Source organism: Fundulus heteroclitus, chromosome 3 (genome assembly GCF_011125445.2).
Source record: "Fundulus heteroclitus isolate FHET01 chromosome 3, MU-UCD_Fhet_4.1, whole genome shotgun sequence".
NCBI classification, from domain to species: Eukaryota; Metazoa; Chordata; class Actinopteri; order Cyprinodontiformes; family Fundulidae; genus Fundulus; species Fundulus heteroclitus.
Window position 1 is genome coordinate 20,832,648 of NC_046363.1, and position 26,984 is coordinate 20,859,631.

General features: G+C 40.4%; 5 protein-coding genes across 15 annotated transcripts in view; 2 read left to right on the forward strand and 3 right to left on the reverse strand.

Annotated features, from left to right (window-relative positions):
* The window catches only part of LOC105926323 (titin homolog), a 33,107-nt gene extending 27,600 nt beyond the window's left edge, over positions 1–5,507 (forward strand). For 8 of the 11 annotated variants that reach the window (XM_012862579.3, XM_036132456.1, XM_036132439.1 and 5 more), the window contains 4 exons: positions 407–529; positions 745–861; positions 947–1,027; positions 2,444–5,507. In XM_012862579.3, coding sequence (XP_012718033.2) covers positions 407–529; positions 745–861; positions 947–1,027; positions 2,444–2,473 — 351 coding nt within the window. In that variant the 3' untranslated portion in view covers positions 2,474–5,507. Of the gene's footprint in view, positions 1–406; positions 530–744; positions 862–946; positions 1,028–2,443 lie in introns of those variants that run through there. The other 3 variants (XM_036132464.1, XM_036132471.1, XM_036132476.1) reach the window with 3 other exon arrangements.
* Positions 5,508–6,690: 1,183 nt separating this feature from the next.
* On the reverse strand, positions 6,691–11,798 carry LOC105926383 (casein kinase II subunit beta). The gene is made up of 7 exons (XM_036132484.1): positions 11,683–11,798; positions 11,323–11,398; positions 8,409–8,511; positions 8,114–8,229; positions 7,951–8,026; positions 6,987–7,176; positions 6,691–6,876 (listed from the first exon to the last, which is right to left on the reverse strand). Exons 2-7 carry the CDS (start codon positions 11,392–11,394, stop codon positions 6,786–6,788), a joined length of 648 nt encoding a protein of 215 aa, XP_035988377.1. The 5' UTR covers positions 11,395–11,398; positions 11,683–11,798; the 3' UTR covers positions 6,691–6,785.
* Positions 11,799–11,868: 70 nt separating this feature from the next.
* On the reverse strand, positions 11,869–13,847 carry LOC105926384 (allograft inflammatory factor 1-like). Its single transcript, XM_012862689.3, has 6 exons — positions 13,742–13,847; positions 13,535–13,596; positions 13,374–13,440; positions 13,231–13,272; positions 12,910–13,075; positions 11,869–12,334 (listed from the first exon to the last, which is right to left on the reverse strand). The coding sequence occupies exons 1-6, from the start codon at positions 13,758–13,760 to the stop codon at positions 12,247–12,249; spliced, it is 444 nt and encodes a 147-aa protein (XP_012718143.1). The 5' UTR covers positions 13,761–13,847; the 3' UTR covers positions 11,869–12,246.
* Positions 13,848–17,312: 3,465 nt separating this feature from the next.
* Positions 17,313–20,366, forward strand: LOC105926373. The gene is made up of 8 exons (XM_012862676.3): positions 17,313–17,485; positions 17,723–18,034; positions 18,118–18,393; positions 18,484–18,540; positions 18,639–18,788; positions 18,907–18,963; positions 19,088–19,144; positions 19,237–20,366. Exons 1-8 carry the CDS (start codon positions 17,419–17,421, stop codon positions 19,245–19,247), a joined length of 987 nt encoding a protein of 328 aa, XP_012718130.2. The 5' UTR covers positions 17,313–17,418; the 3' UTR covers positions 19,248–20,366.
* Positions 20,239–22,907, reverse strand: LOC110368551. Its single transcript, XM_036132495.1, has 8 exons — positions 22,776–22,907; positions 21,974–22,252; positions 21,610–21,897; positions 21,254–21,535; positions 20,904–21,164; positions 20,692–20,808; positions 20,595–20,611; positions 20,239–20,505 (listed from the first exon to the last, which is right to left on the reverse strand). The coding sequence occupies exons 1-8, from the start codon at positions 22,849–22,851 to the stop codon at positions 20,392–20,394; spliced, it is 1,434 nt and encodes a 477-aa protein (XP_035988388.1). The 5' UTR covers positions 22,852–22,907; the 3' UTR covers positions 20,239–20,391.
* Between the last annotated feature and the right edge of the window lie 4,077 nt (positions 22,908–26,984).

The window sequence follows — 26,984 nt, forward strand, 5'->3', positions numbered from 1 at the left end:
GCTTTCACACTTGCTGACTCCTTTGCAGCACCAGGACACACAAAAAACACGCTAATTTAAAAAAAAGAAGTAAATGCTGCGAGAGGGGCATTTGTATATTTAAAGTAAACTGAGTGTGCTGCAGAGGTGTTGCTGCAAGATCCTGATCAAGGTGACGGGTTGCTGTAATAATAACACTTTCTACTTTGACACGCAGTGGTTAAAATGACTCTACAGGTGGCAAAATTGTAAGTGTTGGCAAAGAAGCGAAGGCGTGATTGTATAGCTTCACAAATAATCAAATGTAGTCTGGCCTGGTGGTGGAAATGATTCGCACTAAGAGGGATTGCATGGTGTGAAAGAAGAGCTGATTGCTGTGAAGTGTCTGGTTAAACGGCCGCTCACGGGGCTATGCTCCCATCCACAGCCCCCTCTGGTGCAGACCCAGACTGTCACCATCGCAACAGTTTCCAACTCCCTGCCCGGTGACATCTCCACCACAGAGGTCCCCATCGTCCCAACCAAGACCTTCACCTATGAGTCTTCAAAGGTAGGGGCTCCAGGTCCAGCAGCAGCTCGGTCCAGATCTTTCTGGCCTCCAGAACTTGGCAAGCTGACAATAGGCTGGTAATGGTGGGGGGGAGGGGTTTGGGGTGGAGAAGCTGCCGTGCATCTTCCTAAGCAAAAGGTCAGAGTCAAATCCTCTTGAAATGATTTTTCACCGCAACAACTTTTTTCTTCCTTTTTGTGTTTTTTTTTTCTCAGCTGACAGATGAAGGTACAGATGAGGAAAGAGAGAGCTCTTTATCCACTTCCAAGAGCATTACCTCCGAGGTGACCGGCGGCACCACTGTCACCACCACTACCACCCAGATCTCAAAGGTTAGCTGTCCAAACCGCCTTCCACTCATCTCTTCAGTTTCAGCGCTTATTGCGGACCTCTTAAATACATTTCACCTCTGTTTAGGTGGTAAAAGGTGGATCCTCAGAGACCCGTGTGGAGAAGAGAATCGTCATAACAGCAGACTCTGACGTTGACCAAGAAAAGGTACATGACATGAAACACCGTTTGCGCTCACTAAATATGTTTCCATCCAATTGTCAGGCGAATTTTGAGCAAACTTAAATTGTTGCAAAAAAAACAAAATGTGAATTAGACGTGTTTCCATCTACTGGTTTAGAGCAAATTAACCAGGCAGTGCAAAGCGTAATGTCGCATGTCTCTAATAAAGAGAAGGTAGAGGTTACAACCTAGCAAGGACATTGTGTTTTAAAAATGGAGAGGTTTTCAGGAATGTGTTGCTGTCTAGCAAGATGAGTTGACTGGACAGAACGATTGCAACTTGCCCAAGTTACTTACAGTCCAGAGATGTTGAGAAATACATGCAATTCTTTGTGCTTTATGGGAATATCCAGGAAGATGCCGACAGCGAGAACAAATGCGGCAAATGTCTTTCCATTTGCCGTTTTGCGCATCAACTCTTTTTCACAAAAATCCAAAACCCACCTCAAGCAAGCGTAAAAGCTTTTGTTTGCAAAATTGAGGAAGTTATTGTGAATTTTTCCGTTTCCATCAACCTTTTCTAATTAGATACTTCAAACTTTGATGGAAACACGGCTTCTGTCATAAAACGGGTTTGCCTTTGGAATACGAAGTTAAAACTGAATCAGAAGATCAGAAATCAGGTGTTGCAAAGAACAATGACTTGCCATACAGTACCTTTCAGACGTTTCACTTAAGTTTTCCACATTTTGCCATGTTACAACGACAAATCAGATTTCTATGGGAGAGTGGATAGAGGAAAGCCATTAAAAGTCATGTTTGCAGTTTGCTACGAGCCATTTAGGGCAGAGCAAATGTGGAAGAAGTTGCTCTAGTTAGATTGCAGCTCTAAGCGTCTTGGGCTACATGTAAATGCTAGGTGTGTGTGCGGGGTTTCCCCGGAAACTCTGGAAACATACATAGCGCAGCACTTTTCAGATTATCTGTAAAATGTCTATTTTTCCCTGAAGACACTGAAGTTTGTTTCAGAGTGCTGCTTACTGCATTATTATTCTGTCATCAGTTATTTTTGGACAGCTTTGAAAAGTACCTTCGTCTGGTCTTATCTTGTTGTCGCACCCAACACATTGCTTCACTTTCACCTTAATGGACCCTTAAAATGATCGGTGATCTGTATCAGGGTGGATAGTTGTACCAGTTATAACCCTACCTATCAGAGCTAAAACAGTCTTTAATAAAAATAAGATATGAAAAAATTAAACTTTCAGTGCTTAATAATGTACATTTGGGTGTTTGAAGGCCCAAAACACTGTTTAAAAGTAAAAAAAAATACATATTATCTTTTTATTCTGGGTTCCTAGGGTTTGTAAATATTTCTTTTGGTGAGGGGTTCAGGTTTTTGAGGGGAAAAGTCCACTTTTTGTTATCCTAATAATAATAATACAAATGTTTGTCTTTCAGAAGAAACATGGCGGAGCGTCAGCATTGTAACAGAGCCCTCCCTCGTCCCTGTGACTCACCACCTCCAACATCCTTTAGACCGTGACACTCAACACACAGTCTGACCAAGTCTGTTTGCGCACAAAGGAAAGACAGCAGAAATCTGCCCCTGAAAGGACTGATAACACAGTAGACTCCTCCTTTTAGACCCCGTTTGTTTTCTAAGCTGAGCTCCTCACAGTAGGTAGGGGCTGCTGATCGAATGCTTCAAATATCATCCTGGTGTTTAGCGTGATCGCTCGATTGATTTAAAAAAAACAGCCTTTATTTTTTTTTTCAGTTGAGCCATCTCAGTTGTGTTTGCTTTAAAATGCTTTGATTTATTATTTTTTTCTCAGTGGTTTTCTGCAGACGCAGAGCTTCAGCTCAGAAACCATGATTAACAGTGATTCCCTTGGTGCTACACGGGGAAAACGTTAAGACCACATTCAAGTGAACTCTTTATTTTTTTGCTTTTGTTTACTTGTCTACGAAATTCAGGAGAGATTTTTTATTATTATTATTATTATTATTATTGAAATGACATACCTCACAATGAAAAACGTGAACAAAGATATTCTGTGCTCCAATTTGAACAGTTTCTTCGGCTTTGTTCACTGCTCAGGTACGAAAAGCGAGGTCCTCATTCTCCGCTTCCCCAACCAGCATGGAACCAGTAGCCTACACGTTTTTTTGTAAAGTTTGAACTAAAAAAAAAAAAATTGATCTATTTTCGAATATTTCTCTATTTTATAAAAGTATGCTTTTTATAGTATATGTAATAATTGTGAGGTTTTTAAGTTATTCATATCCATTTGCTCATTGGATTTGTAGGGGACCAGCTGTTTAAAGACCTGTTCTGCCTGAATCAGCCTGAATCATTCTTATTAGTTTCCTCTTGTAGTCCACCGAGTTCACCATACTTTTCACCACTTTACAAAGAAGTGCTCCCCTCAGCCACCATTTGCTCTTTATCATGAGTCACAGCTACCTTTTTACGTACAGTGGCTTCCAAACAAAAACAAAAGAGGAAACATCCATGATCTGCCAGGTTTTTTATGCTATAAAAATTGGACTTTGATCGACAGTTTTTAATTATTTTTCAATACATGTAATATTTGTCCTGTACAATTCAGCTGAAAGACCAACACACTTAAAGGGGAAAAATAAAAAGGCTGCAACAACCTGGTAGCATGAGTGTTCACACCCTTCAACACTTTTATGCGAGGTTCTGTTATTAGTAATAATAAAGCATAAAGGTAATGTTGTTATTTGTAATATTTGCACTTGTCCATGCATAAAGTCTTAGGATCTTTCAGATAGTAAAGGCATCTCTCCACAGCCCTCCTTAGGCGACCCCCGTAGCTTTTCTGTCAGACGTATTTTTGAACTCTGGATAGTTTAAGTGAAGCTATTATTTTGTTGATTTACTTTTTTTTTTACGTATGCTTTGAATCCCAGTGATGCTGAAAAGGAAAATTCCTCTTAATCTTCAGCTTTCTTGCAGTGACCTGAAGCTTTGGGTCAGCACTGAGTGTTATTTAGAACCTTTGTGGTATTGCCCAGCTTTGAGGAAAAAAAGGTAATTTCCTTCTGAAGAACTGCATGATGCTGCCGCTACAGTACATCACTTTGAGCATGGCATTCTTTTGGCCGATTGTTGTGTTGTTTAGCCTGTATGCTAAACCTAGCTATTAGTTTGGGGAGATCTTAGCCAGGTCTGGGTGGGGTTTTTTTTTTTTTTTTTTGGAAGAAAGGGCTTCTGTCTTTGGGCCACAATCTCCAAGGGCAACACATATCAGCAACGTTGCAGTTAGCTAAAAAGAACCCTCCTCCTTTTTATCGACCATCAAACAACCGATCATCTGGTTGGCCGTAGATGCTCCAAGGCTCCCAGCTATACTTTTTGAACTCGTTATATTCAGAAACAAACACTTCTGATAAAACTAGCCGAGGCTAGGAAATCTTATATGATCGTTGTGTGTCTGTGTAAAACAACCATTAATGAAACTTCCTGCAGCTCCTATGGTGTTGTCACCCTGACCCGTTTATCTTTTCAGCAGTTTTAGTGAAATGTCCAGTTTTCGTCAAGCCCCTGGTGTCCCATATTTTCTCCAATTATCAAGGACACACACACATCCAACCAGGTCATTGCAGCTCTTTGTTTTGTTTTCCTCTAATAGTTCTTTTTTTCACTTGAATTATACAGGATATGTGTCACAGTATGTGTGGATAAAGGTTTTCTAACAAAAACCTGGCAATTTAACAGGGGGCTGAATACACTATCGAGAGCCATCGTATCTGGTCAATAAGAAGTTTTTCTTGTTTTTGGTCGGCTTATCTCAGGTTTTGATGTTCTACATAAGACTACAGACCTCCTTATGATTGTATGAGGAATTGCCATCTATGTATATCCACCTCTGTTGTAAATGTACATTCATGTTGTCCAGTGAGGTCAATGAAAACTTGTCTGTCACTATTACCATACGTGTAAGGGATGAAGGCAGCTGCCCGAGTACATGTGGCTTCTTTCTTTTTTTCTGTCACAGAAGCACGGGTTGTCTTTTTTTTTTTTTTAATGTTCTGCTATACAGTAATTTATTTGTAAAGTCGGAACCGTTTCATGTGATTTTGATGTACTGTGGTGTTTTAACGAGCTTCGAGGCTTCAGGTAGAGATGTCGTTGTCGCGTTCATTATCAAACAAGTTTGTAAAGCCTTTTAAGCCACATAGTTTTGATTAGATTTGCACTCACTTGCTGTTTTCCAGTACCTTTTCTTTTTCTATAGAGTGGAAACGTTTGACTAACTTTTAGAGAACCTGCTTACTAACATTTCCTTTTTTTTTTTTTTTTTTTTGTCCTAAAGTCCCAACAGAATCTGTTGTTATTGTAGTTCTATTCATTAAAATACCCACAATCTTCCCCAGGATGAAAAAAGTTGTATTTCATATTAAGCAAAAGTAGATTTTAGACAAAGAAACTATTGTTGCTTTGTGAATTCTCCCTGTCTTTTTATGAAGAAAATAAAATATGCATTCACTTGCATTTTTGTCGCCCTGTCTGTGTGACCTGTAGCCTACTACCTAATACTTACTGTTATTCAGATCATTGTATCCTCCACAAATATTGGTACCCCTGGTAGAGATGGGTGTGAAAAAATGTTTGCCAGAATTCTGGATATCCTCAGCAGTCAAAAATAAATGAATGTAACCCAGTAATGTTCTAGTTTATCTAGTTATTAAGCTTAATCAGTGTTTAGGTACCTTTCATTTGCTACCTTTTACTATAATTTAAATTTAAGTCTGTTTTGGACAGATGAAACATACATGGAGTTTTGTTGTTACCTAACACACACCTGTGCAAACACAACATATGGGTCGGTAACAGAGCGAAGAATTAACACATGGAAAACCGTCTTATGGCCAAAGTTACGAAAAGTGGAGGATCTGTGATGCTGTGGGTCCGTTTCTCTTTCAAAAACCCAACAAATTATTTTTTAAACCCATGGATTGAGCTGAAGAGAGGATAAATGAGCTTCCAGAACTTCGACAATCTAGGCATGAAATGTTATTAAATGTTGTTATATTGGCAAGTATGGGTTGCTGGATGCCAAAAAGATTTACATAATTGCATGTAAAAAAAAAAAAAAAGTGAATATTTTCCCCCACCAAATTCTCTGAATTTAAGGATCACATTTTCCAGTTTTTTGATGTAAGATTATGCTGCAGCCATAAGAGGTGCATTGGATTGAAGGCTATTATATTGCAGGTGTGCAAATAGTTGTGGAGGCCACTGAATCACCTTATGTATCTTTTGATAATTTCTAAAATAAGGTGCACAACTACAAAATATCAGTTATTATAAATGTGGTAAAGGTTTATATTTGTGTCCCTGTCGCTTGTATTAGTGATTACTAAAAGTAGCACACATACAGTTTCCGATGGTGGCAAATAGGGAAACAAAGCATCTGATGCAAACTGCTAAAACTAAGTCTTTCTACAATTCTAAGTAGTCCCCCCCCCCTCACCCACCCACAACTTTAGAAAGATTCAAAAATATTTAGTGGAGAACCATCAGAGTGGGGGATGAGGATTTTCCATTTCAAAAAAAATCCTTAAAGACAAACCAATCCACTGACTTCTACGTAAAATAAACTTTATAAAAGTGCATTTATTGTAAATTTATCTTAATTATATATATTAAAAGTTTAAAAGTGCACAGACTTTAGTTAATTGTAAAGCTTTTTATTTGGAATATATAGTTCAGTACTTCAAATGAGTCAAGGGATAATGTTTGAGTCCATTGTCATTGCAAAGTTGGTTTCTAGCGGATCGCCTTTGCCGGGCTTTTAAAAGTCGATGCGGCCTGAAGCTGGAGTTGATACGCCATTGGGTGGATTTTGAAGCCATATAGCCTTAAAAAGAAAAGAAAAAAAGGAAGTAGAAATTAGTTCCTGGTCCACACAATGAAGTCAGACCCCTCTTAAACACCAATAAATAGAAATATTTGCAAACAAGAACAAACCTTGGTACAAACTGGTTGGCTGGTCGCTTTGGTCGATACTCTGGGTTCACCATGAACAGCATGTGAGGAAAGCCCGTGCCGAAGTAGGCTCCGTCTGTGTGGTGGTGTCTGGAGGACTTCGGGGTGTACACATCCATGCACTTTGGACAGTAATGCTTCACCATTGCTTCTCCTGGGATGTCTGACAGGCCTAGATTAGTTGGAAAGCAAACAGAAGGAATGGCTGATGAAAATGGAGGGAATATTTTTTAATTATTGTTGCAAGCAAAAAAACACATTTTGTAAATGGAAATTAGAAAAAAGTGCAACCCAGAAATTATTCTTTGCAAAACTTCTAAAACAAAAGAAAAGATTTTGAGAGTAACTGGTGTTTTCAGTTTCTATTATTTCAAAATAAATAAATAAAAAAAAATCAAGTTTTTTTCCAGATTTAAATTTTTTCAAATTTTATTTTCAACACCTTTCCCCCCCGAATTTTATATTTTCAAATTTCTGGTTTCCAGATCACGTTCTCTTCACTTCTTGCTGTTGACCCGCACATTGACCAATAAAGATGTTGCTAATGTCCATGCAGACCAATAGAAATGTGTCTTTGCTCCTCACTCCAGAGGAAAGCCCGCCCCAGAAGTGAAGAGAATGCAATATGTAAAACTCAATCTGAAAAAGAGAGATTTGAACAAAAACAAAATTTCAAAATATAAAATCTCCAAAAAAAAATGTTTTGAAAAACGTACACTTAAAAAAATTAAATAGGGAAAAATGTTTTAAAAAGTTATTTTTTGATAAAGTAAAATCTGAGAAAACAGCAAAGTTACTCTCAAAACATTGTTTTAGTTCATTAAGACGTTTTTCAAAGTCATTTTTTTTTTAATTTCCATTTACAAAATTTTGGAACAAAATTCACTCCATAGATGATGTGAGGGAGAGAACATTTAATGTGATGCTTGGAAAGAGTCAGCCTCACCGATGGGAAGCATCGGCTGATTCTCGCAGTATACCCTGGGACAATAGCCAAAGTCCCCTTGTTGATATTTTTCCAGCTTAAGAGAGAAACAAAAAGGGAAGATTACTGCTGCTGATTTAGGAGCGAAAGCGACATTCCTTAAGGCTTTATGTCCCTGGCCTACCATCTGTGCAATGCCTCTGTTTGTGAGAATGTATCGTGCATGGATCAGACCATAGAGCATCTCAGCCGCCTGCTCAATCAAATCGCTCTGATTCTGGTTATCTTCAGTTTCCTCATCTGTTACAGAAAAGTCATTCGAGGAGTTAAAAACTGATTTTCCTCACTTTAAAAAAAAAACAAAAAAAAAACTAATCTAACGCCTCTATACCCTTACCCTAGCCCACACACTGAATGCTTTCTTTCCTTTATCATTTCGGACACGAGGAACATGTAATCTAACGCCTCTATATCCTTACCTGGCTCCAGGTCGAGAATCAAATCCAGAGCCTGGCGGTAATGAGGCACCTGCTCGTTCAGACCCGTCAGGTTGAACTTGTCCTGGATGTAATCTTCGTCAACCTGAAACACAGCATCATGGGATCATTATTCAGAGGCTGCCGGTCGGGGCAGAATGGAAGAGATTAGAATTAGAAAATTGGATCGTGCGAGTCCTAATGTGCCAGACCAACCAGTGGTTAACTGGATGGATGCTCAGAATAGACAAGCGTTCAGGCTGATGTGCAGTTTTAGTTTTCCACCCCACAAGGGTTTTACATCTTGATTTTAAAAAAAAGTGCAAATTTAGAGTCGTCTACCAGGCACCTTTAGCCACATCTTTGCTGTCACACATGGCATGGGGCAAACTGCACACAGGAACTGATTATGTTTCTACCAAAAATGACTTTCTTTTTTTGACACTCTGCCCATCATGTTGTGTCTGCTTCGCCAATTAATGCTCCTCTAGCTATCCACGTCGGTTTAGGTGGACGTCCGTGTCTTAGTCAGTTTGCAGCGGTGCTAAACCCGGGCCATTTTTGGATAGAGGACAGAACGATGCACAGCGACGTCTTAGAAGCGTGGCACCGTGTTTTACATCCTATCCCCGTTTACAACCTCCTGCCTGAGCCGTGTTCCTTAGGAGGATCCTGTTTCTTCACTAATGTTCTCCAGCTAACTTGCGAGGTCTTCCCAGACCATTCATACAAGCTGAACTCCACCATCATCATCATCATCATAAACTTTTACTCAGTGTCTATATGCTTTGAGTGTGTAAAACAAGAAGTTAAATTCATGTGTCTGTGCTCTTCAATTTCTCCAATAAAGCTAACTCTGATTATATCCCACCCGGTGATCAGGTGAGATCTGAACTCAGCTGTTGCACTGGGTTTTATTTAGAGGTATCGTTGTTAAGGGGGATTAGTAATAATGCATGTGGTGACGTTTGGGATTTTAATACAAGGATGTGTGATTAAGGGGTATATGCATCAGTAGGTACCAGCAGAAGTTAAAGACTGAATGTCATTCAGTTTCCAAAACAAAATTACAACATGATGAAACAGGCCACTATCAAACAGGCCAGTATATCTGCTTGTATGATTTCTTTGCCTTTTATTCCTCACTCTCGTGTCATCAATAAAAAGAAAGATACGCACACTGAGAGGGAATCAGTACACAAAATAACCCTTTAATTATAGATTCAGTCTATGAAAGCAGCCAGCAACCTTCTTTAGTTCAAGGAAACCACTTTTGCCCCTTCTGCAACACGTGGGTAGAGCTGCAAACAAGCTTGAGTTTATTAATGTGCGCTAAACGTTTAATTTTGAAAGCTAATTAGATTAAAATAAAACTTATATTTACTTATTTTAGAACACAATGAATCATCAAGCTTTTGCAAAGGAAAAAAAAGTTATTTTCTAGAATGAGGTCAGCTGAGTGAGCGTGCTTTATAAAAATGGAAGTTCACGATAGACAGGCTGGTAAAAATATAACCTTTGTGGGTTGCAGCTAAAGAAACACAAAGCAGATTACTTTCAAAACCTTTCCACCATCGGTGCCCTTCATTTGTAGACATTCGGTGCTAATAAGGCATACAGGAAAAACAGCTCAAACTACTCTTTTATATTAACTTCTGATTAACATTTCTCATTTGGTTTTGCAGGAGCCACAATGAAGGGCCCAAAGAGCCCCATGAGGCTGCAGACTCCTGGTCTATGAGAGATTTCTTTTAGGATGTTTTTAGCTTTTGTTGGTCTAATACACAATGACTCTGAAAACATAAAAAAAGCTTCCATTTATTTCTCACAGAATGTTCATATTTGCAAAAATTTTTACCCAATCACATTATTTTTTTGCATTTTGACAAGACAAAGATTTCAGTTTTTTTTTTTTTTGTTTTTTTAAGCAATCGACCGGGCAAGCGGGTCAGGCCTGAAAACAAAGGATGCATGTTAGTGGATACCTTACCTCCAGCCTAGGTAGGGTGGAGGACGTGTGATGCTGTGGGACTGCTTCCCTTTCAAAAGGTACCTCTAACCGTGTAAAAAGAGCACGAGGTCACGACCGTGACCCCCGACGTGTTCTGCACGCGTTTCTGCCGTCATTACGCTTAAACACAGACAGTATAACCAGAAGTTACAGGAGCTACATTTACAAGCTTCCTCAAAAGCTGTTTCTGGTTTTCTAGAGATAAGGATTGTGTATTGTCTGAGCCAGCGTGGTATTTTACGCATGATGTACAGAACAAATGTAGTTTTTTCCCCAACATACTTTTCGAACCTTAACCCCAGAATTGCAGCTTTTAAAGTGCTGTTAACTCTCTTAATTTGCAACCTGTCGCTTAGAAATTAATCTAATGCTCGGTTAAATTTAATTACTTTGGTTTGACATAATACTGTTTGTCAGATCTACGTATTTTAACCCCCTCTCCCCCCCAGGTTGTATTTCAGGACCCTCAGTGCCCACCTCTGAGAGCCGCTGGGTCAAGGGACACCATTCAGTGGAAAGTTTGGACACCCCTTCTCATTCAGTGGTTTGACTTTATTTTTATTCCCACCTCTGAGAAGACCTTCAAGTCTGTTGGAAAACCATTCCAGGTGACTACCTCAGGATGCCCAACCAAGACAATGGCCAGAGTGTGAAAAACGCCAATCAAAACAACGAGGAGAGGGGGGCTATTATTATCATCATCATCATCATCATCATCAGAACCACAGCTGTGATCCAGGGTGTATCTATAATATCGAAAAGCAATAAAAATGAGGAAAAGTCATGACATGACAGAAAGATGTGCCCAAACTTTTGACTTGTACAGAGGTGCGATGGGTTTATATAAACTTTTTATTATTATTATTATTCTTGGGTCACATTTTCAAAGTAAAAGTGGGAACTTGCCTCGCAGAACAGCTCGTTTCCTCTGAGTCCGCAGAACCAGGATATCCAGGAAACCTCCTCCGAGCTGCTCATCCTCCTGGCAAACAGAAGAGCTTTCCTTTATGTCCACACACACCGCTCAGCTGGAAACTAACTTGCAGACGAGCCACAGTAACAAGGCGTTCTGCCGCTTATTGGATACGAGTCCAGATTTAGTTTTAGGTTCACCGCAATTTAACGCTAGCTTACGCTAGCTTGCTAGCTATCGCGTTACAATGCAGCTTATGGTTCAGAGCTTGGAAACTTTTTTTTATTTCACTAACGTATTTTCACCTAAGAGGATTTTTTTTTTAACGCCAATACAGTTTTACGTTCACTTACCCGTTAAAACGTGTCCTTTATTATATTAATATGCAGGCTTTGCTAGCTTTTCCTCTCTTCCGCGATGACCAACTTCCGGTGTCGAGGGTTGTTTCAAATTAATAGTCTCAACATGCTAACGCGCTAACAGGAAGTAGAAACATTGAGCGGATTACAACTGGTTTTTAATAAAACAAACAGACAATGTGACTTTTTCTCTCTTTATTTTAATAAAATTACAATTCCAACACACAGGATTTAACAAAAAATCAAAATGACATTGTGATCAAGAATTTTTGCTCACATAAAGCATTTTTCTTGCAATGAACGTTTTAAGCCACTTGGACATCAATTATAATATTATAATTATAATATCTATAATAACTTTCTACAACTAAGCAAATTCTACGTTGTGATTTTCCTTTTAGTATTAAAATAATGCAATAACACCCCTTTTAAAAGTGTTTATGAATTTTTAGTGACATATTGTATTGTTTTAAGCCTACTGCGCCGGAAGGATTTTTAAATATGACAGAAACAGCAAACAAACAAAAAAAACCGTCCTTTCCAGATGCGACAGAGACTTCAGGGAAGGTCTGCAAAGGTTTTGCGTGAAGGTGGACCAGCATCCTTCTGCTCCTGCTCCTTCCCCATTCCTTCAAACATTAGGATCCTTGACAGAAGAAAACAAACACTCTTATTGTCACCATTTGAAAATTTCCCTCATGATCTTTCTACTTTCGGAGGTCCTTTTAATGAGATGCCAGATAAAGAGCCAGCGTGATGGTACTTTTCACTTCGTCACATATACCCACAAACATTTGTGGCTGCACATTGCTGGTCAGATGCTGACAAAAGGGCTGCACTGTATCATATACTTATAGACGAAATGAAAGAAACATGGTTAGTCAAGGGTTGGAAACTCAAGAAACACCGCTTATAACTTATTAATGTAACAGTTTTAAAACTAAATTTGGCGCACTGTTAAAAATAAAAGCTATTAGATCATATCAAACATTCTTGTTTACGATCACTATCAGTACAATGAAAATGTGATACTTTACTAAAGGTTGTCATGAGAATCTAATACTGGCTTAAGTCTGAGTCTGCTAAGTCTGAGTATATTGCAAGAGATAAAGCCAATTTTATTTTGCATTCATGTCTAAAAGTCTCACATAATATTCATACTAAGATTCAATCTCAAGAATCAGATACATTTCAGTTTCATCTAAACCATAACATACTCACAGCTTCAGAATTGCATTTCGTTTCCCCAGCATCATATTCAGGAAGTCATGGTAGCTGATCGTGTCCTTTGATGGACCTCCAGCCACCTCCGACATCATCTTTTTCAGCTCCAAGTGCGTTTTGGCCAGTCCCAGTTTTTCCAGCATACGTTTTAATCCCATCATATCTGGAACAAGGTTTGCGCACACGTAAGGAATTCATTCGACAGGTTGATATGTGGGCCGTGAAATAAAACTGTCACGAATGATCGAGTGAGCAAGAAAACATTTCCCACAGTGGCTAAAAATACTTTTGATACGTAGAAGTCTGGTGCGCATTTACCTATATCTCCTTTGTCGTTTAGGTCAAACTCCATGTATTTCTCTAAAACACAAAGAAATGTTTTACAGAATGTTACGCAAAAATTTTAAATGTGAATAAAGAAGATTTTCATAACAGTATTAAAAAAAAAAAAAAATCCTCACGTTTAAACATGTCAAGTTTTGTTGCCAGATCTTCCTCATCTGCAAACTTTGAATCCGAGAGAAAAGCCTGAGAATGGATCAGTAGAATGGGCTCAGTTCTTGTGTTTGGCCACTCCATGTAACAAATTTTAACTCTAAATATTTCAGTTATTCCAGCTCACCTCATTTATAGAGTTAAGTTTTTCCTCCTGCTGAGACTTAAGAAAGCCATAAGCTTTACCCCCTGTTGAAAACCAAACAGTAATGAACAAGTATTTCACACAGTAAAAAAGAAGAAGAAAAAAGTTAAAATTATTTTAAAAAATTCTTTTGTGGATTGGTTAGAATAGCGTTCAAAGGAAAGCTGTAGCAGAGAAATGCAAGCATACCTTGAGCATTGTTATCCATTTGTGTGAGCTCTGCTGGGAAACTCTAACACTAACAGTGACTTTTTAATCGCTGTGTGTGGCTGTAAATTGTATTTGAAGAGGAAGTGAGGTCTGGGTGAGGTTCCTGCATTGCATTTAGGGCTGCGGAGAGCTTGAGGTCAAATATGTGATGCAAAGAATAAAATTCACACTCACGCTGTGTTTTTTTTTTTTTCAACATGCTGGGTTTGCAAACTTGTGTCATTCAGTAATTTTGCATATTGGGTTCCTGCATCACACTGCCCGGGATGTGCTCACTGATATGGTTCACCTCTGTGCAGTGTATGAGTAAACTTGCTTGACTGTATGGTTTTAAGGAACTGATACTGTTGCAACATTGGAGATTGCTGTCAGTCAATGAAGAGATAAAGGGCCTTGCCTTGCCTTGCCTTGGATGCCTGACATGTTGCTCATGAAGAAAATAAAAGGACAAAAATTATTTTGAGCTTGCACAGTTAAGGTAAAAAATAGACAAATACAGGTACATTTTGCAAACTGGAGTCATCAAGTATAATCAAAGAGTTAGTTTATTTAAAATGTATTTCAAAAGTGAAACCCATACAGATTTATTATATGCATCCATCTATCCATTGCCTTTCATATGTCCAAGATCAGGTCATTGGGGCAACAAGTCTTGGCAACCCTCTCATGTTTGTTCTGAGGGATCCCAGGGCAGTAGGGAAATATATTACTCCCTCCACAAAGTGCTTGGTCTGGTGCCCCAAAAACCTGCAAAGAAAGGCTCCCAGGAGGCCTCCTGGGAGCCTTTCTTTGCAGGTTCCCTGTCATACATCTGACAGGCAGCAGCTTTATGCAACTTGCACTGGGACCAAGCTTGACTTTGTGCTGAGAATCTAGACACAACTCTTGCTTTGGGCATACAAAGATCAGATAGCTCTTTAAAGCCAGCAGGATACTCCATATAGCACTCCTTTAGCATTCTCTAGCTCCACAAAACACACTAGAAAAGAAAACTCCCATCAACTCCAGCAGCAATATGGCAACGGTAAAAATCGAGTCCAGTGCGCCTGGGGAAGGGTGAAAGCCACACTGTCCCTCCTGAATCCAAGGTTTAACAATCAGTCGGAGTCTCTTTCCCAACAATTTACAGGAAACTTTCCCAGGCAGGCTTAGAAGAGAGATCTCACTATAGTTAATTACATGGAACAATATTTTACAAATTTTTATTTATTTAACTTAGACTTAGACTTAGACAACTATATTTGTCATTCTGCATGCACAGAGTGTGCACAGAACGAAAGTTCGTTTGCATACAGCTTGGAAAATCATGGTATATTGCAGTAAATTACAGTAAATTTCAGTGTCCATAGTCCCTTTTGTGGCTTCAGCAGTTACAGAGTCCATTTTGTGGCTTCAGCAGTTTCGGCAGGTCAACAGTCTGATGGCAACAGGGAAAAAGCTTTTGCAGAACCTGGAGGACCTGCAGCGGAAGCTGCAGAACCTCTTCCCAGAAGGCAGCAGAGAGAACAGTCCATGGTGGGGGTGTGAGGGGTCCCCGATGATGTTACGGGCTCGGGACACACAGCGCTGTGATGAGAGGTCCTTGATGGAGGGAAGAGGAGCCCCGATGATCCCTTCTGCTGTCCTCACCACTCTCGTCACGTTTTTCCAGTCGGAGGCACTGCAGCCTTCACACCACACAGAGAGACAGTTGGTCAGAATGCTCTCTATGGTGCTTCCGTAGAAGGTCTTGAGGATGGGCGGGGGCAGGTGGGCTCTTCTCATCCTCCGCAGGAAGTACAGTCGCTTCTGTGCCCTCTTCACCAGTGACTTGGTGTTCACAGACCAGGTGAGGTTGTCCGTGATGTGCACCCCCAGGAACTTGGTGCTGCTGACCACCTCCACAGCTGAGCTGTTGATGAGCAGTGGAGCGTGGTGGGGCCGGTTCTTCCTGAAGTCTACAATGATCTTCTTCGTCTTCTCCACGTTCAGGATCAGGCCGTTGTCTCTGCACCAGCCCACCAGTTGCTCCACCTCCTCTCTGTAGTCCTGGTCGTTGTCGTCTCTGATCAGGCCCACCACCGTTGTGTCGTCAGCAAACTTCACGATGTGATTGGTGGTGAACCTGGGAGCGCAGTCGTGTGTCATCAGAGTGAACAGCAGGGGGCTCAGGACGCAGCCCTGAGGGGAGCCCGTGCTGAGGGTGGTGACATCAGAGGTTCTTCTCCTCCAGGTGTGCCAGGCTCAGGTGAAGAGCAGAGGAGATGGCGTCCTCAGTGGAGCGGTCCGTCGGTAGACAAACTGGAACGGGTCAAATGTTGGGGGGGAGACTAGAGACGATGTGATCTTTCACCAGCCTGTTGCACTGACGGGAGTCAGTGCAACAGGCCGGTAGTCGTTGAATCAGGTGACTTGAGGTTTTTTTCGGCACCGGAATGATGGAGGCAGACTTGAAGCATGCTGGCACTGTGGCTTGGTCCAGCGTTGACTGTTGCAGACGACACCACGGTAGTGGGTCTCATCTCCAAAAATTATGAGACCCATTACAGAGAGGAGGTCTGTAATCTGACACAGCGGCGCTACAGGAACAACCTCATCCTGAACACCAGCAAAACCAAGGAGGTAATAATAGACTACAGGGGGTTCAGGAAGACTGAACATGCTCCTCTCTGCATACATGAGGAGGTGGTGGAGCATGTGGACAGCATCAGGTTCACATCTTTTCCGACCTCTCCTGGACAGTGAACACCTCCCACCAGTTGAAGAAGGCCCAACAATGGCTCTTCTTCCCCAGGGAACTGAAACGGGCTGCATTTCCACAAATCTGCTTGAAAAGTTTTTTTTACAGAACTACAATAGAAAGTGTTTTATGTCTGAGCATAACTGTGTGGTATGAGAGCTGCACAGTGCAGGAGAGGAAGGACTTAGTACGGATGGTGAGAACAGCAAAGGGGATTGTGGGATGCCCTCTGCAGGATTTGGACTCAGGTTAGACTGCACAAGTCCAGAGAAGGGTAAGACGCATCTCCACTAATCCCACCCACCCAGTCAATGCACTGTTTGCTCTTCTCCCATCAGGTAAATGTTTCAGAAGCATCAAATCCAGAACTAATAAACTCAGGAACAGCATCTTTCAAAGAGCTGTGAGGGCTGTCATCCCCTGCTGAGAAGATATGTTATGTCCATCATATGTTACGATCACGCTACTATTATTGCCTATTTGCACACTTTTATTGTCAGGAAAATTGAATTGCACTTTTCTGTAAATGAAGCCTTAAGATCACTGCACAACAATACGTCATTACTTGAGATTCATTGAATCAATGTGTTACATGATACATGTCATCTCAAGGCACTTTCCAAAGTGCCTCGAGATGACATGTATCATGAATTGGCGCTATATAAATAAAATTGAATTGAATTGAACTGCATAAAAGGTTCTTGATGCAGGTCCACAAAATGATCTTTGAGGCGATCAGGAAGTTCCAGTAACATTTTACTTCTGCCAGACGATGGCACTGTTGCTAGATTAATGAACAGGAAAACAGTGTTCAACTATGTTCATTGTGCTTGTAGTTTCAAGTTGACATGTTATACAAAGGAACCGAGAATGACTGGAAATAAAACTAAAGGCACGGAAGCAAATTCTACTCTAACACTGCTGCATTAGTCAGATAATGACTCGTTTGTATTTTCAAGTTTTTTTTTGTGCATTCATATTAGAAATTGCACCCAAATGCAAAGGTGAGTTTTTTCCTGAGCTTTCCTTCCATTAGATTGGATCAGCCAGTACTGGATATAAATATATTTTGATGTTTTTTTTTATAGATTAAAATAGCAGTGATTACCAAATGAGATAAGGCAAACTATGACAACACATTTGTATGCATTGTTGTTTTTTTTTAATTCATGCACTATTTACCTTCTACAGGGTTTGTATTTAATTTCCACTTTTGACTCCTTGAAAATCTGGCTTTGCAGGTGCAGAGACTCTGTCGGCTTTTAAAGACGAAGATGTGGCTCTGTCATGTCTAAACTTCAACATCACGGATTCTCAGAATTGCCACAGAATCAAACTGACGAAGAAGCACCCAGGTGCCAACGACACAGTAGTATTTGCGTATCCGAAGAAATCCCAGGAAGGCAAACACGTGAAACTGGAGGCAAACAAAAAAGGGCAAACGTGTGTTTTTTTGACTAATCTTCAAAAATCGGACGAAGGGACGTACGGCTTTGAAATTTGGAAAGGATGGGACATGATTAATGTCACGAGCATATCACTGAAAATAAAAGGTAAGCTCTTTGTTTTATAACTTAGACAGATGCATTTGTAGATTCTGCGAGGGCGATCACATGCTCCTCCGTAATCCTTTCAGACTGCAGAACCCTTAAACAAGAGACGGCAAAACCCGGCGCACCCGTGAGGCTCAGCTGCTCGGTGGATGCAGAAAAAGCCCCTTCCAACGTCACATGGGCTAAGCTGAAAGGCAGCAACACTGTACCTGTTGACCCGCAAAGGGCTCAAACGCAGGGAGCGCTCCTGACCATCGCCTTTGTGTCTGCCAACGACGGGGGCTGGTACAGGTGTGATTATATCCTCGGACAAAGTCAGCGCTGTTCAAAGATCAATCTGCAGGTCAAAGGTCATCAAGGTCTGATCTTAAGCAGATCTTTTCAGCATCGCCTCGAGTAATGTGTGTAACGCTTACTATTCGTACCCCTTCTTCTGTTTGATTAAGCAGGAGATGTGTTTGTGACCACAACAGTTCCAATTCCTGCGTTTACAAACACCCAGCAAGGTGCGTTTTGTTTTTAGTTTTTTGCACAGACTTTAACGATGCTCCAGCTTCTATGGAGGTGTTTAAATTGCTACCTGTTTGTGTTTTTTTTCCCCCAGTCTTTTCTCAGGTTTTGCAGAGTAATGACAAAGAAGGAAACGAAACCTTCAGTCTGATTGTAGGCCTGGTCATTACCTCGATTATCACACTTGGAGCTCTTACAGGAGTGTTTTTTTACAAGAGATACAAAACCCAGAGGAACCGTGCAGGTGGGATATGTCTATAGGCTTGTTAGTTCCCTTTTCTTACTTTGTGCAGTGACATATGAGTTATATATACAGTATATGCATCAAAAAGCCTTTTCTTTTTGTACACTTTGTCAATCAGGCTGCATTAGAGAGTCTTTGGATGTGTATGAGAATGCAAGTCTTTCATGTTCACCAGGTGAGAGCGAAATCCTGTTCTTGTTGCTTTATGTGGAAAATTATCTGAAACCCACCGTTCATTGACCCGGTTTTATTCTTGCACTAAAAATATTTTAATAAAAAATTGTTTATACAACCCACAGATGCTGCAAACCGGGTCAACAGCTTGTATGCATACCCAGATGAGAGTGTACGTACTTGTAAGTATTTTACATTAAAGTAAATATAAGTATTGGTCATGTCCTCAAATAATAATAAAAAAAAAATCAAAATATTTTCTTCTTTGTTTCAGTTCAAATATAGGAATATTCTGACCACGTGCAGAAAACACTGAAGATTTGTCTCCTTCCTGGCAGTAAAACCACTTACCCCGTTTGATAGTAATGCCATTGTATAACCAATAAGTTTTACTGCCCACTTTATTAGGTCACCTTGCCAGTACTGAGCTGGACCTCGTTTTGCCTTCAGAAAGAAGCTATTCTTTGACGCATAGCTTCAATATGGTGCCCCCATCGGTGAACATTTTTTCTGAGGTGGGTCGATTGAGAAGTGATTAAGATTATTTGAGCTTTGGGGCATGGTGCGGTATCCTGCCTTAATCAGCCGTAAGATGGGTAGACTGTGGTCATTAAGGGATGGACACGGTCAACAACTATACTCAGCCAGGCTGCTGGCATTTAAAAACGTACCGAGGGGCCCAAAGTGTGCCGAAAACACACCATCACACCACCGCTGCCAGCTTGATAACAAAAGGCAAGATTTATCCTTTCATGCTGTCTGTGCCAAATTCTGACTCCTCCATTTGAATGTTGCAGCTGAAATCTAGACCCATCAGTTCAGGTGGCATTTTTCTCTTACTGTTTACTATTGTTATCCCTGCGTACTTGTGAATCGGTGCTCTATTTGTTGTTCATTCAGAGATCGTAATCCTCATTCTTTGCTTCAAACAATAAGTTACTCGACCGACTGTTGCATTTCTATTGTCTCGAACCAGTCCACCCATTTTCTTCTGACCTCTGACATCATCAAACCATTTTCAGCTACCGCTCATCGGATACTTTTTCAGATTATTCTGTGTAAACCCGAGTTAATTATGCATGAAAAACTCCAGTAGATAAGCAGAACTATGCCCCAGCTAACATCACCTAAATCATCTTTCATCCCCTCTTCGCCATGTCTAGGTGCCTAAATGCATCGAGCTGCTACAGTGTGATTGGCTGCTTAGTTTTTTTTTGTGTTAACGTGCAACTAGACAGGTGTGGCTAATAATGTGGCCAGTGACTATATTACAAAGTCTTGTGTTATTATCTTTTAATAGGTTTCATTTTGTACAAAGCATGAATGCAACATTCTCTTGAACAAGTATATTTGCAAACTGTGTTAATGTGTTAAGAAATAAAACAATTTCTGCATTTAAATAAAGACAAAGAGCAGCGTTTATTTTCTTCTAGTTCACAGCTTGTAATAAATTGTAAAGCTGGTCATCAGCGGTGGCCCCTTCCCTTTTTAGCGTTCTCTGCTGTTGTACTTCCTCGTCCTGAATGGCATCATAAATATGAGTCTGGGGAGAAAAACACTGTCAGCACATCTCGATATATGCCAGTTTGGCGAAAATAAAATGCAAAAGGATTTATTTATTTATTTTTTTACCATTGATGGTGCATCTGCTGCACAGAGAGAGAAAACAAAACTTATGACATTTAGTTCATCACCCAAAAGTGAAAGTTTAGAATGGAGTTTCCTGTACCTAATTCAGTACCAGGATCCTTGTTGCGCTTCCTCTTCCAGTAAATGAAAACTCCCAGTGTTGCTGCACATATTAAAAGGCCCAGAAGGAGATATAACCATGTGATGGTCCGCAGAGCTGAGGAGAGGATCAAAGTCTTATTTCCTTTAGGTCGAGCTGAAACAGGATGTATCATATTTAACAGGAACAGGAACATGACCATGCGTACATACATTTAACAGAGTAACAACTTTTTGAAGTCATCAGTGAACCTTCTCTGTACACAGAGCAGATTAATTCATCAGGGCTGACGGGCCAAGCTGGGAGAAAAAGCTGATTGATCAAGGTGTTATTAACATTCGATAAGCTGCCCTTCCAGCCTTCTTGGTTACTTCCAGACCAAGTTAAGTTGAAGGTTTCGTCACATTCCTGAGCACAAGTAAGCACACAGGTCAGAGTGAGATTTCCTCCTGCTGGGTCAGTCTTGGCTGTAACTGTTAGACAAAAAGAAGTGTCAAAAGAAACTTTTTATAACTTCAGCAGTCTCTTAATTTCCTTGTCTTTCCGTGTCTTCCTCACTTACCATCGAGGGTGTGCAGCCTAAATTTGTCAAACACTCTTTGCTCATCCGAGGAGCCCATACACTGGTAGTCTCCAGCATGCACAGGACTCAGTTTGCTGATTACTAAGGATGAGTCTTTGCTCGCACTAAATATGTTTATTTGGCCATTTTCAGGTAACATATCAGTCAGTGGTTCTTTATTTAAAGCCCACTCTATGCCTTCTCCAAGTCCAAGAGAGGAAGTGTTTCTGCAAAGAAGTGACACTGACTCACCAACAGCAGCAAACACTTCCTCCACCCCATCTACAGGAAGAAAACAGAGTTCACTCTTTGTACACATTAAAGCACAGTTTTAATCTCTTACTGCAGTTTAGTACCTCTTACTGTTGTCCTATAACTGGCAGTGGCTTTAACCACATCATTCTGGGTTACTTGGCATTTCCACGTTCTGTGATGGTCCGTCGGTTTCTTGGTGATAATTAGTTTTGAGAAACAAATATCTGAGTTCTTCAATTTAAATCTTTTACCAGTTATTGGGACATCATCCTCGGTTGTCCATTTGATATGTATGCCTGTGTCGTTTTTACAGGTGACAAATCCTACATATGTACTGAGAGAGCAGTGAAGTTCTATAGTTTCCTCTGCTGGAGTTTGGGATTGATTAACTGTTGAATGAAAAACAAAATTGCTCTTTAAACCATTTTTCACTTTAAGACTTTTATAAACTAAAATCGTACTTACCTTCAACAAACCGAAGGGAAACACTCGAATTTAGAGCTCCGCTTTTACAAGTGTACAACCTGGCATCATCACGCTCCATTTGGAGGATGTCCAGAGAGCAATCCTCTAGCAGATGAAACTTGTTTTCTTCTGAAGGCGTCACTTTTCCAGCTGTCACCACGTCAGTGTGCCATACGATAAACGTCTGTGTCCAGTTTATAGAAGAGCAGGATCCACCAGAAGGTAAACCACATGGCAAAGTAACTCTGTCCCCTGGTTTAGCAAACACCATCACAGGATCTGTTTTTATTTTAAAAAAATTATTCAGGTTTTTAGCTGGATAAAATAGATACAGCCTGAGCCCAGGTTTTTGGAGCACACATTTAGCTATTGGTGGTCTTCCAACTTAGATTCTCCTGCAGAACAATTCCCTGCCATTCCCTGTCTCTGTGATAAACAATTAGGACGCAGATGAGGATTAGAATAATAAATGAAACTAAAACTTCACTGAGTAACTTTTAACAGATTTTCATGGTCAGGGATTTAAAAAAATCCTAGATCCAAAGCTGTATTCATTCTGAAACATGGCCCACCATGAGAAAAGGCCAGTTCTTATATCAATTTCTCATGATAGGAATAACAGCAAAGTAACATCATTATAAAAGTATGATTAAGTAAGACATGTTAGCAGAATACACGTTCAGCTTTAGTTCAATAGAGTAGTGTGCATTCTCAAGTTTATAGGATCAAGCAAATCATCATATTAAACAAATACTTAACACAGCATCAGGAAGCTGATTAGATCACATAAAAGTGTTGTTACCTGATGAATAAAGTGCCTCTGATGTCCATGGAACAGATAAAATGAGATACAATCCAAACAACGGCTGCGCATCCATCCTTCTTTCAGAAGACGTATGGTTGCTTCACATATATGACTCAGTTCTCTAAGTGCAACAGTCTCTTAAAATTTCTTTTCAGGAAATTACAATATGACACCCCATGACAGGATGTTCTTTCAATGCAAATCTGAGGCTGTCTCACTACTGAATCCTTCATCTGAGCCGGGGGGTTTTCTTCACTCTGTAGAAGCATGTAATATTTCCCTGTGTTAAGGACGTTTGAGTAAACCTAACTTTTACTTTGAACATTATCTCTTTGTTTCTTAGAATTCTGTGGCTAAAGGATAACTTCAGATAGAGCCCAAAACTTAACAGGTATATGTATTTTCATTAAAGACTTTCCAGAGCAACCCCATGAGGGACTAAGCGGATTAGAAAATGGATGGATGGATGGATGGATGGACTTTCCTGAGCAGTCTGAGAAAGTAAAAAAATCAACTACTTCCAGAAATGAAGGCTGCTTGTCAGAGATGGGACACTGCGGACTTGAGATATGACAAATTGAACACCCACCCAGTCAGTCCCCACTTAAACAGAAGAACTCATTGAAATAATATGAACGTCCTGTAATCTCATCACCAGTAGATGTGATGGGTTTAAGCTCATATCTTGGGAGAACTATTACATATACTGTAGAAGCTATTATATGTAAAGTCTATATAAGATGGGAAATGATGTGTGTATGGGTGTGTGTTTCACCAGAAAAGGCAAATCGGTTTTGACCGCTTGGCCGGGATACTCTGTCACCATACAGCTAGCTGTTTTGTAATATCTTTTGTTTTGTAAGAAAGCTAAAGTGAGAAATAAAATTGGCTTTTAACTGCAAGAACAGCGTCTGGACATTTTATATTTACCATCTCACCCCAGCTAATGCGTGTCAACCATAAGATTCCGGTTTAAAAACACTCCAGTGGCTTTAAGCATCGGCTTAGCCCCTACATATACAACAGTTACAAAAAAGTCATGAAGAATATGTTTTTTATCCTTTAGATTTTTTTTATTTTGTAAATACAATTCTTATTTTGATACTGACAGATTTTTTCATCTTCTTTTAGGGTTTTAAAGTTTTGTAAATGTAACGGTGATCCCAATTTAAAGGGAACATATCATGCTGTTAAAGCCTTTCTTTTTACATTTAAACCTTTCGGTTCTGGTCAATATAAAGTTGAACCGCAATGCTTTGACCTGAATTTCTTGTTATTGTTGCTCTTCTTTCCCCTTATCCCAGGTGCGGCTAAGAGCAACTCGTTTTAGTGTGCTCTCTTTAAATGTAAAGGAGGCACTTATTTCATATTTAAATATAAAACGTCTCCCTGGTTCTTATGACAAAGGTATTAATTTCTTTACCTGAACATCAATTTTCTACAATTGTTTTATCTGAAAAATTACTCACTGAGATTTCCAGAAAGATTTGTAAGGAACCTAGGTATCAGTTCATTATGTGAGATAATGTAGACGGCTTCAGAAAGCTGTCTACAGAATGATGACAACGTGTGTATCAGTTTTTATCTGTGATAATTATGAATTTAAATCAATACATGACCTTATTTTTTATTCTATGGTTGAATCAAGTGGAACTTGTTTGTATTTTTGATCATAGAAATGTTATTGTTGGGATCATAAAAATATTATACATCTATAGATTTGAATATACTTTCCAACAAATCCTGGGATTCAATTCAATTTTATTTATATAATGCCAATTTACAACACATCATCTCAAGGCACTTTACAAAGTCAAATTCAATCAAATCACACAGATTGGTCAAAAAGTTTCCTATCCAAGGAAACCCAGCAGATTGCATTGAGTCTTGACAAACAGCATTCACTCCTCCTGAAAGAGCGTAGAGCCACAGGGACAGTCGTCTGCATTGTTGATGGCTTTGCAGCAATGCCTCATACTGAGCATGCATGAAGTGACAGTGGAGAGGAAACCTCCCCTTTAACAGGAAGATAAACCTCCAGCAGAACCAGAACCAGGCTCAGTGTGAACGGCCATCTGCTTCGACCGATAGACGTGTGGTGCAATAGCAAAAAAAAAAAAAAAAAAGGTCAGAGAAAGTTCTATAGAATAATACTTTTCCTCCCTTTTGGGTTTTAACCAATCCCGTAATATAATACAAGAGTCATTACGTCGTCCCAACCAATCACAAATGCAGACCCAGGTTCTGCTCTATCACCAAGCTTTGCACTATACAAAGAGTTCACAGAGCACGTTTTTATTTAATTTATTCTAAAATATGCAGTTTGGTAAAAACTTGAATAAAGGCTTTAGCTTGTGTTTGCATGTTCTTTATTATAAAATGGCCAGGGATGCACTTAAATAGAAATGTTTAGAATCTTTTTTAATAATTATCAATGTTGAATAATGTGATTTCCATTTTATCGATATGCTCTTTTCCTATAACATCAAGCACTCTCTTTCATTAGTTCTGAAAAAAACGAAAGTCAATTTTTGTGAAATATTCTTGAGATGCGAGATGCTCTAAAAATACCAATAGCACCTGGAAAGGGATTAATCAGATACTGCAAAGAGGTAGAACAAAAACACAAATATGATTTGTGAGTGAACCCGAAGACAACCACAGACAGAGACACGTTTTAAAGAATTTTATTGAATAATGATGAGTTGTGGAAGAAGGAGACCAGAGAGGCTGCACCGGACTGGAGCAGGATGAAGGAGATGGCAGGAGCAGGGATGTGCAGAGGACAGGAGGACGGGCGCTGCACTGTGGAGCCAGGAAGCCTTCAGAGCAGGTAGGTAGCGATGGGGTAGCAGGAGAACCAGCAGCACAACAGAAAGAGTTCTTGGAGTGCAGGGGCTGCAGCAGAGGCAGCAGCACAGCAGAGAGAGAGTTACCGGCAGACGAGGGAAACACAGGCAGGAAGAAGTCTCAGTAACGAGAGCAGAGGTGAGCAATAATGAGCAGACGATCTGACAGGGAAGAGCTGACTGGGGGAAGTTTAAGTAGGAGTGCTGACAGGTGGAATGAGTCCGGGGCTTGATTAAGGCTGACAGGTGTAGGTGATTACTGAGGTGTGGAACCAGAGCTGTATGGGAGACGCAGAGACTGCCATGAATGTCCATGGTGCAGCAGGCAATGCTGCACCATGACATACCCACAGTCTTTTGTGATAAAAATATACTACTAATAAGTCATTTGATATTGCAAAAAATATATATACAATGACTTTTTTATATATACTGGCCAAAATCTAGCTGATAATATTCCCATCCGTTTGAGCCATTCATTAAAACATAGATCAGGAACTTTTCCTATCATGTCTGCTTTTAAAGGTATACTATGCAACCGGGGTTGATTTTCCAGCGAGGCTCCCCCCAGAGGGCGAAAGTAAAAGTGCACTGTCGTAAAGATGCTCAGCTGTTCTGGTTTCTCCGTCAAGCCAGGCGCGGTTGTTTTAAGCTTAGCAGACAGGCGAACGCAACGCAAAGTCGAAAAAAACGGCAGTACAAACAATGACTAACATAGTGAAAGTATGAACATGCACACAGAGAGAGAGAAACCATTCCAATGTTACTTACAATCTCATCAGCAGAAACGCGAGGTCCGCGTCAGCCTTGCAGCCTTCTTTTTCTTTTAGCTCTCGCCATTCAGAAAAAGCTTGCCCGATGTTCACCCGTGTACGACTCCTCTCTCTGTCCAGAGCCCTTTTCCTCTTTCTTGCCTGCTCCGACATGGGCTTTCGCTGTTTTCTCGCTGGTTCTGCCATCATAACTGCACAAATATCGCCACTGCGCGAGCAACGAGCATGCCTTTCACTGGGGGTGTGTAGCAGTTCTCGCAATAAAGAAAGACAGACTCTCGCGATGCACCAGACTTCTGAGCCTGTGAGTGCGGGCCGAGGGCTCCTGCAATGGCGTACCGCGCACGTGACGTCACCATCTCATGAGCAACGCCCCTTGCCGCTAAGGTAGGGCAAACAGTGTGAGAGCGCACGTAGCAACCAGCCATTACACATGCAACAAATACAACGATATGACCGACTTTTCAGCTGTTAAACTATCGTAAGAGGATGTCCCAGGCGCCCGGTTTACTGGTAGAACTGTGTAACAACATACCAACGTTCAGCTCAAACGATGGCTTGAGTGTCGAGGTCTTAGAAAGCCT

Bases quoted from the DNA above. Each gene is read 5' to 3' on its own strand.
- LOC105926384 (XM_012862689.3), bottom strand. The intron at 13,441-13,534 runs GTGAGCTGGAAT...ATCCATTCTCAG, and splicing joins AACTTAACTCTATAAATGAG to GCTTTTCTCTCGGATTCAAA. The intron at 13,273-13,373 runs GTGAGGATTTTT...TTTGTGTTTTAG, and splicing joins AAAACTTGACATGTTTAAAC to AGAAATACATGGAGTTTGAC.
- LOC110368551 (XM_036132495.1), bottom strand. From the start codon at position 22,851: ATGGATGCGCAGCCGTTGTTTGGATTGTATCTCATTTTATCTGTTCCA. The intron at 21,165-21,253 runs GTAAGTGAGGAA...TTTGTCTAACAG, and splicing joins TAGGCTGCACACCCTCGATG to TTACAGCCAAGACTGACCCA. The intron at 20,809-20,903 runs GTATGTACGCAT...TCCTCTCCTCAG, and splicing joins AAGTTGTTACTCTGTTAAAT to CTCTGCGGACCATCACATGG.
- LOC105926383 (XM_036132484.1), bottom strand. From the start codon at position 11,394: ATGAGCAGCTCGGAGGAGGTTTCCTGGATATCCTGGTTCTGCGGACTC. The intron at 8,512-11,322 runs GCAAGTTCCCAC...GCTGTGTTTCAG, and splicing joins GAAACGAGCTGTTCTGCGAG to GTTGACGAAGATTACATCCA. The intron at 7,177-7,950 runs GTGAGGCTGACT...CAACTAATCTAG, and splicing joins TCAGCCGATGCTTCCCATCG to GCCTGTCAGACATCCCAGGA.
- LOC105926373 (XM_012862676.3), top strand. From the start codon at position 17,419: ATGACTCGTTTGTATTTTCAAGTTTTTTTTTGTGCATTCATATTAGAA. The intron at 17,486-17,722 runs GTGAGTTTTTTC...CTGGCTTTGCAG, and splicing joins AATTGCACCCAAATGCAAAG to GTGCAGAGACTCTGTCGGCT. The intron at 18,541-18,638 runs GTGCGTTTTGTT...TTTTTCCCCCAG, and splicing joins GTTTACAAACACCCAGCAAG to TCTTTTCTCAGGTTTTGCAG.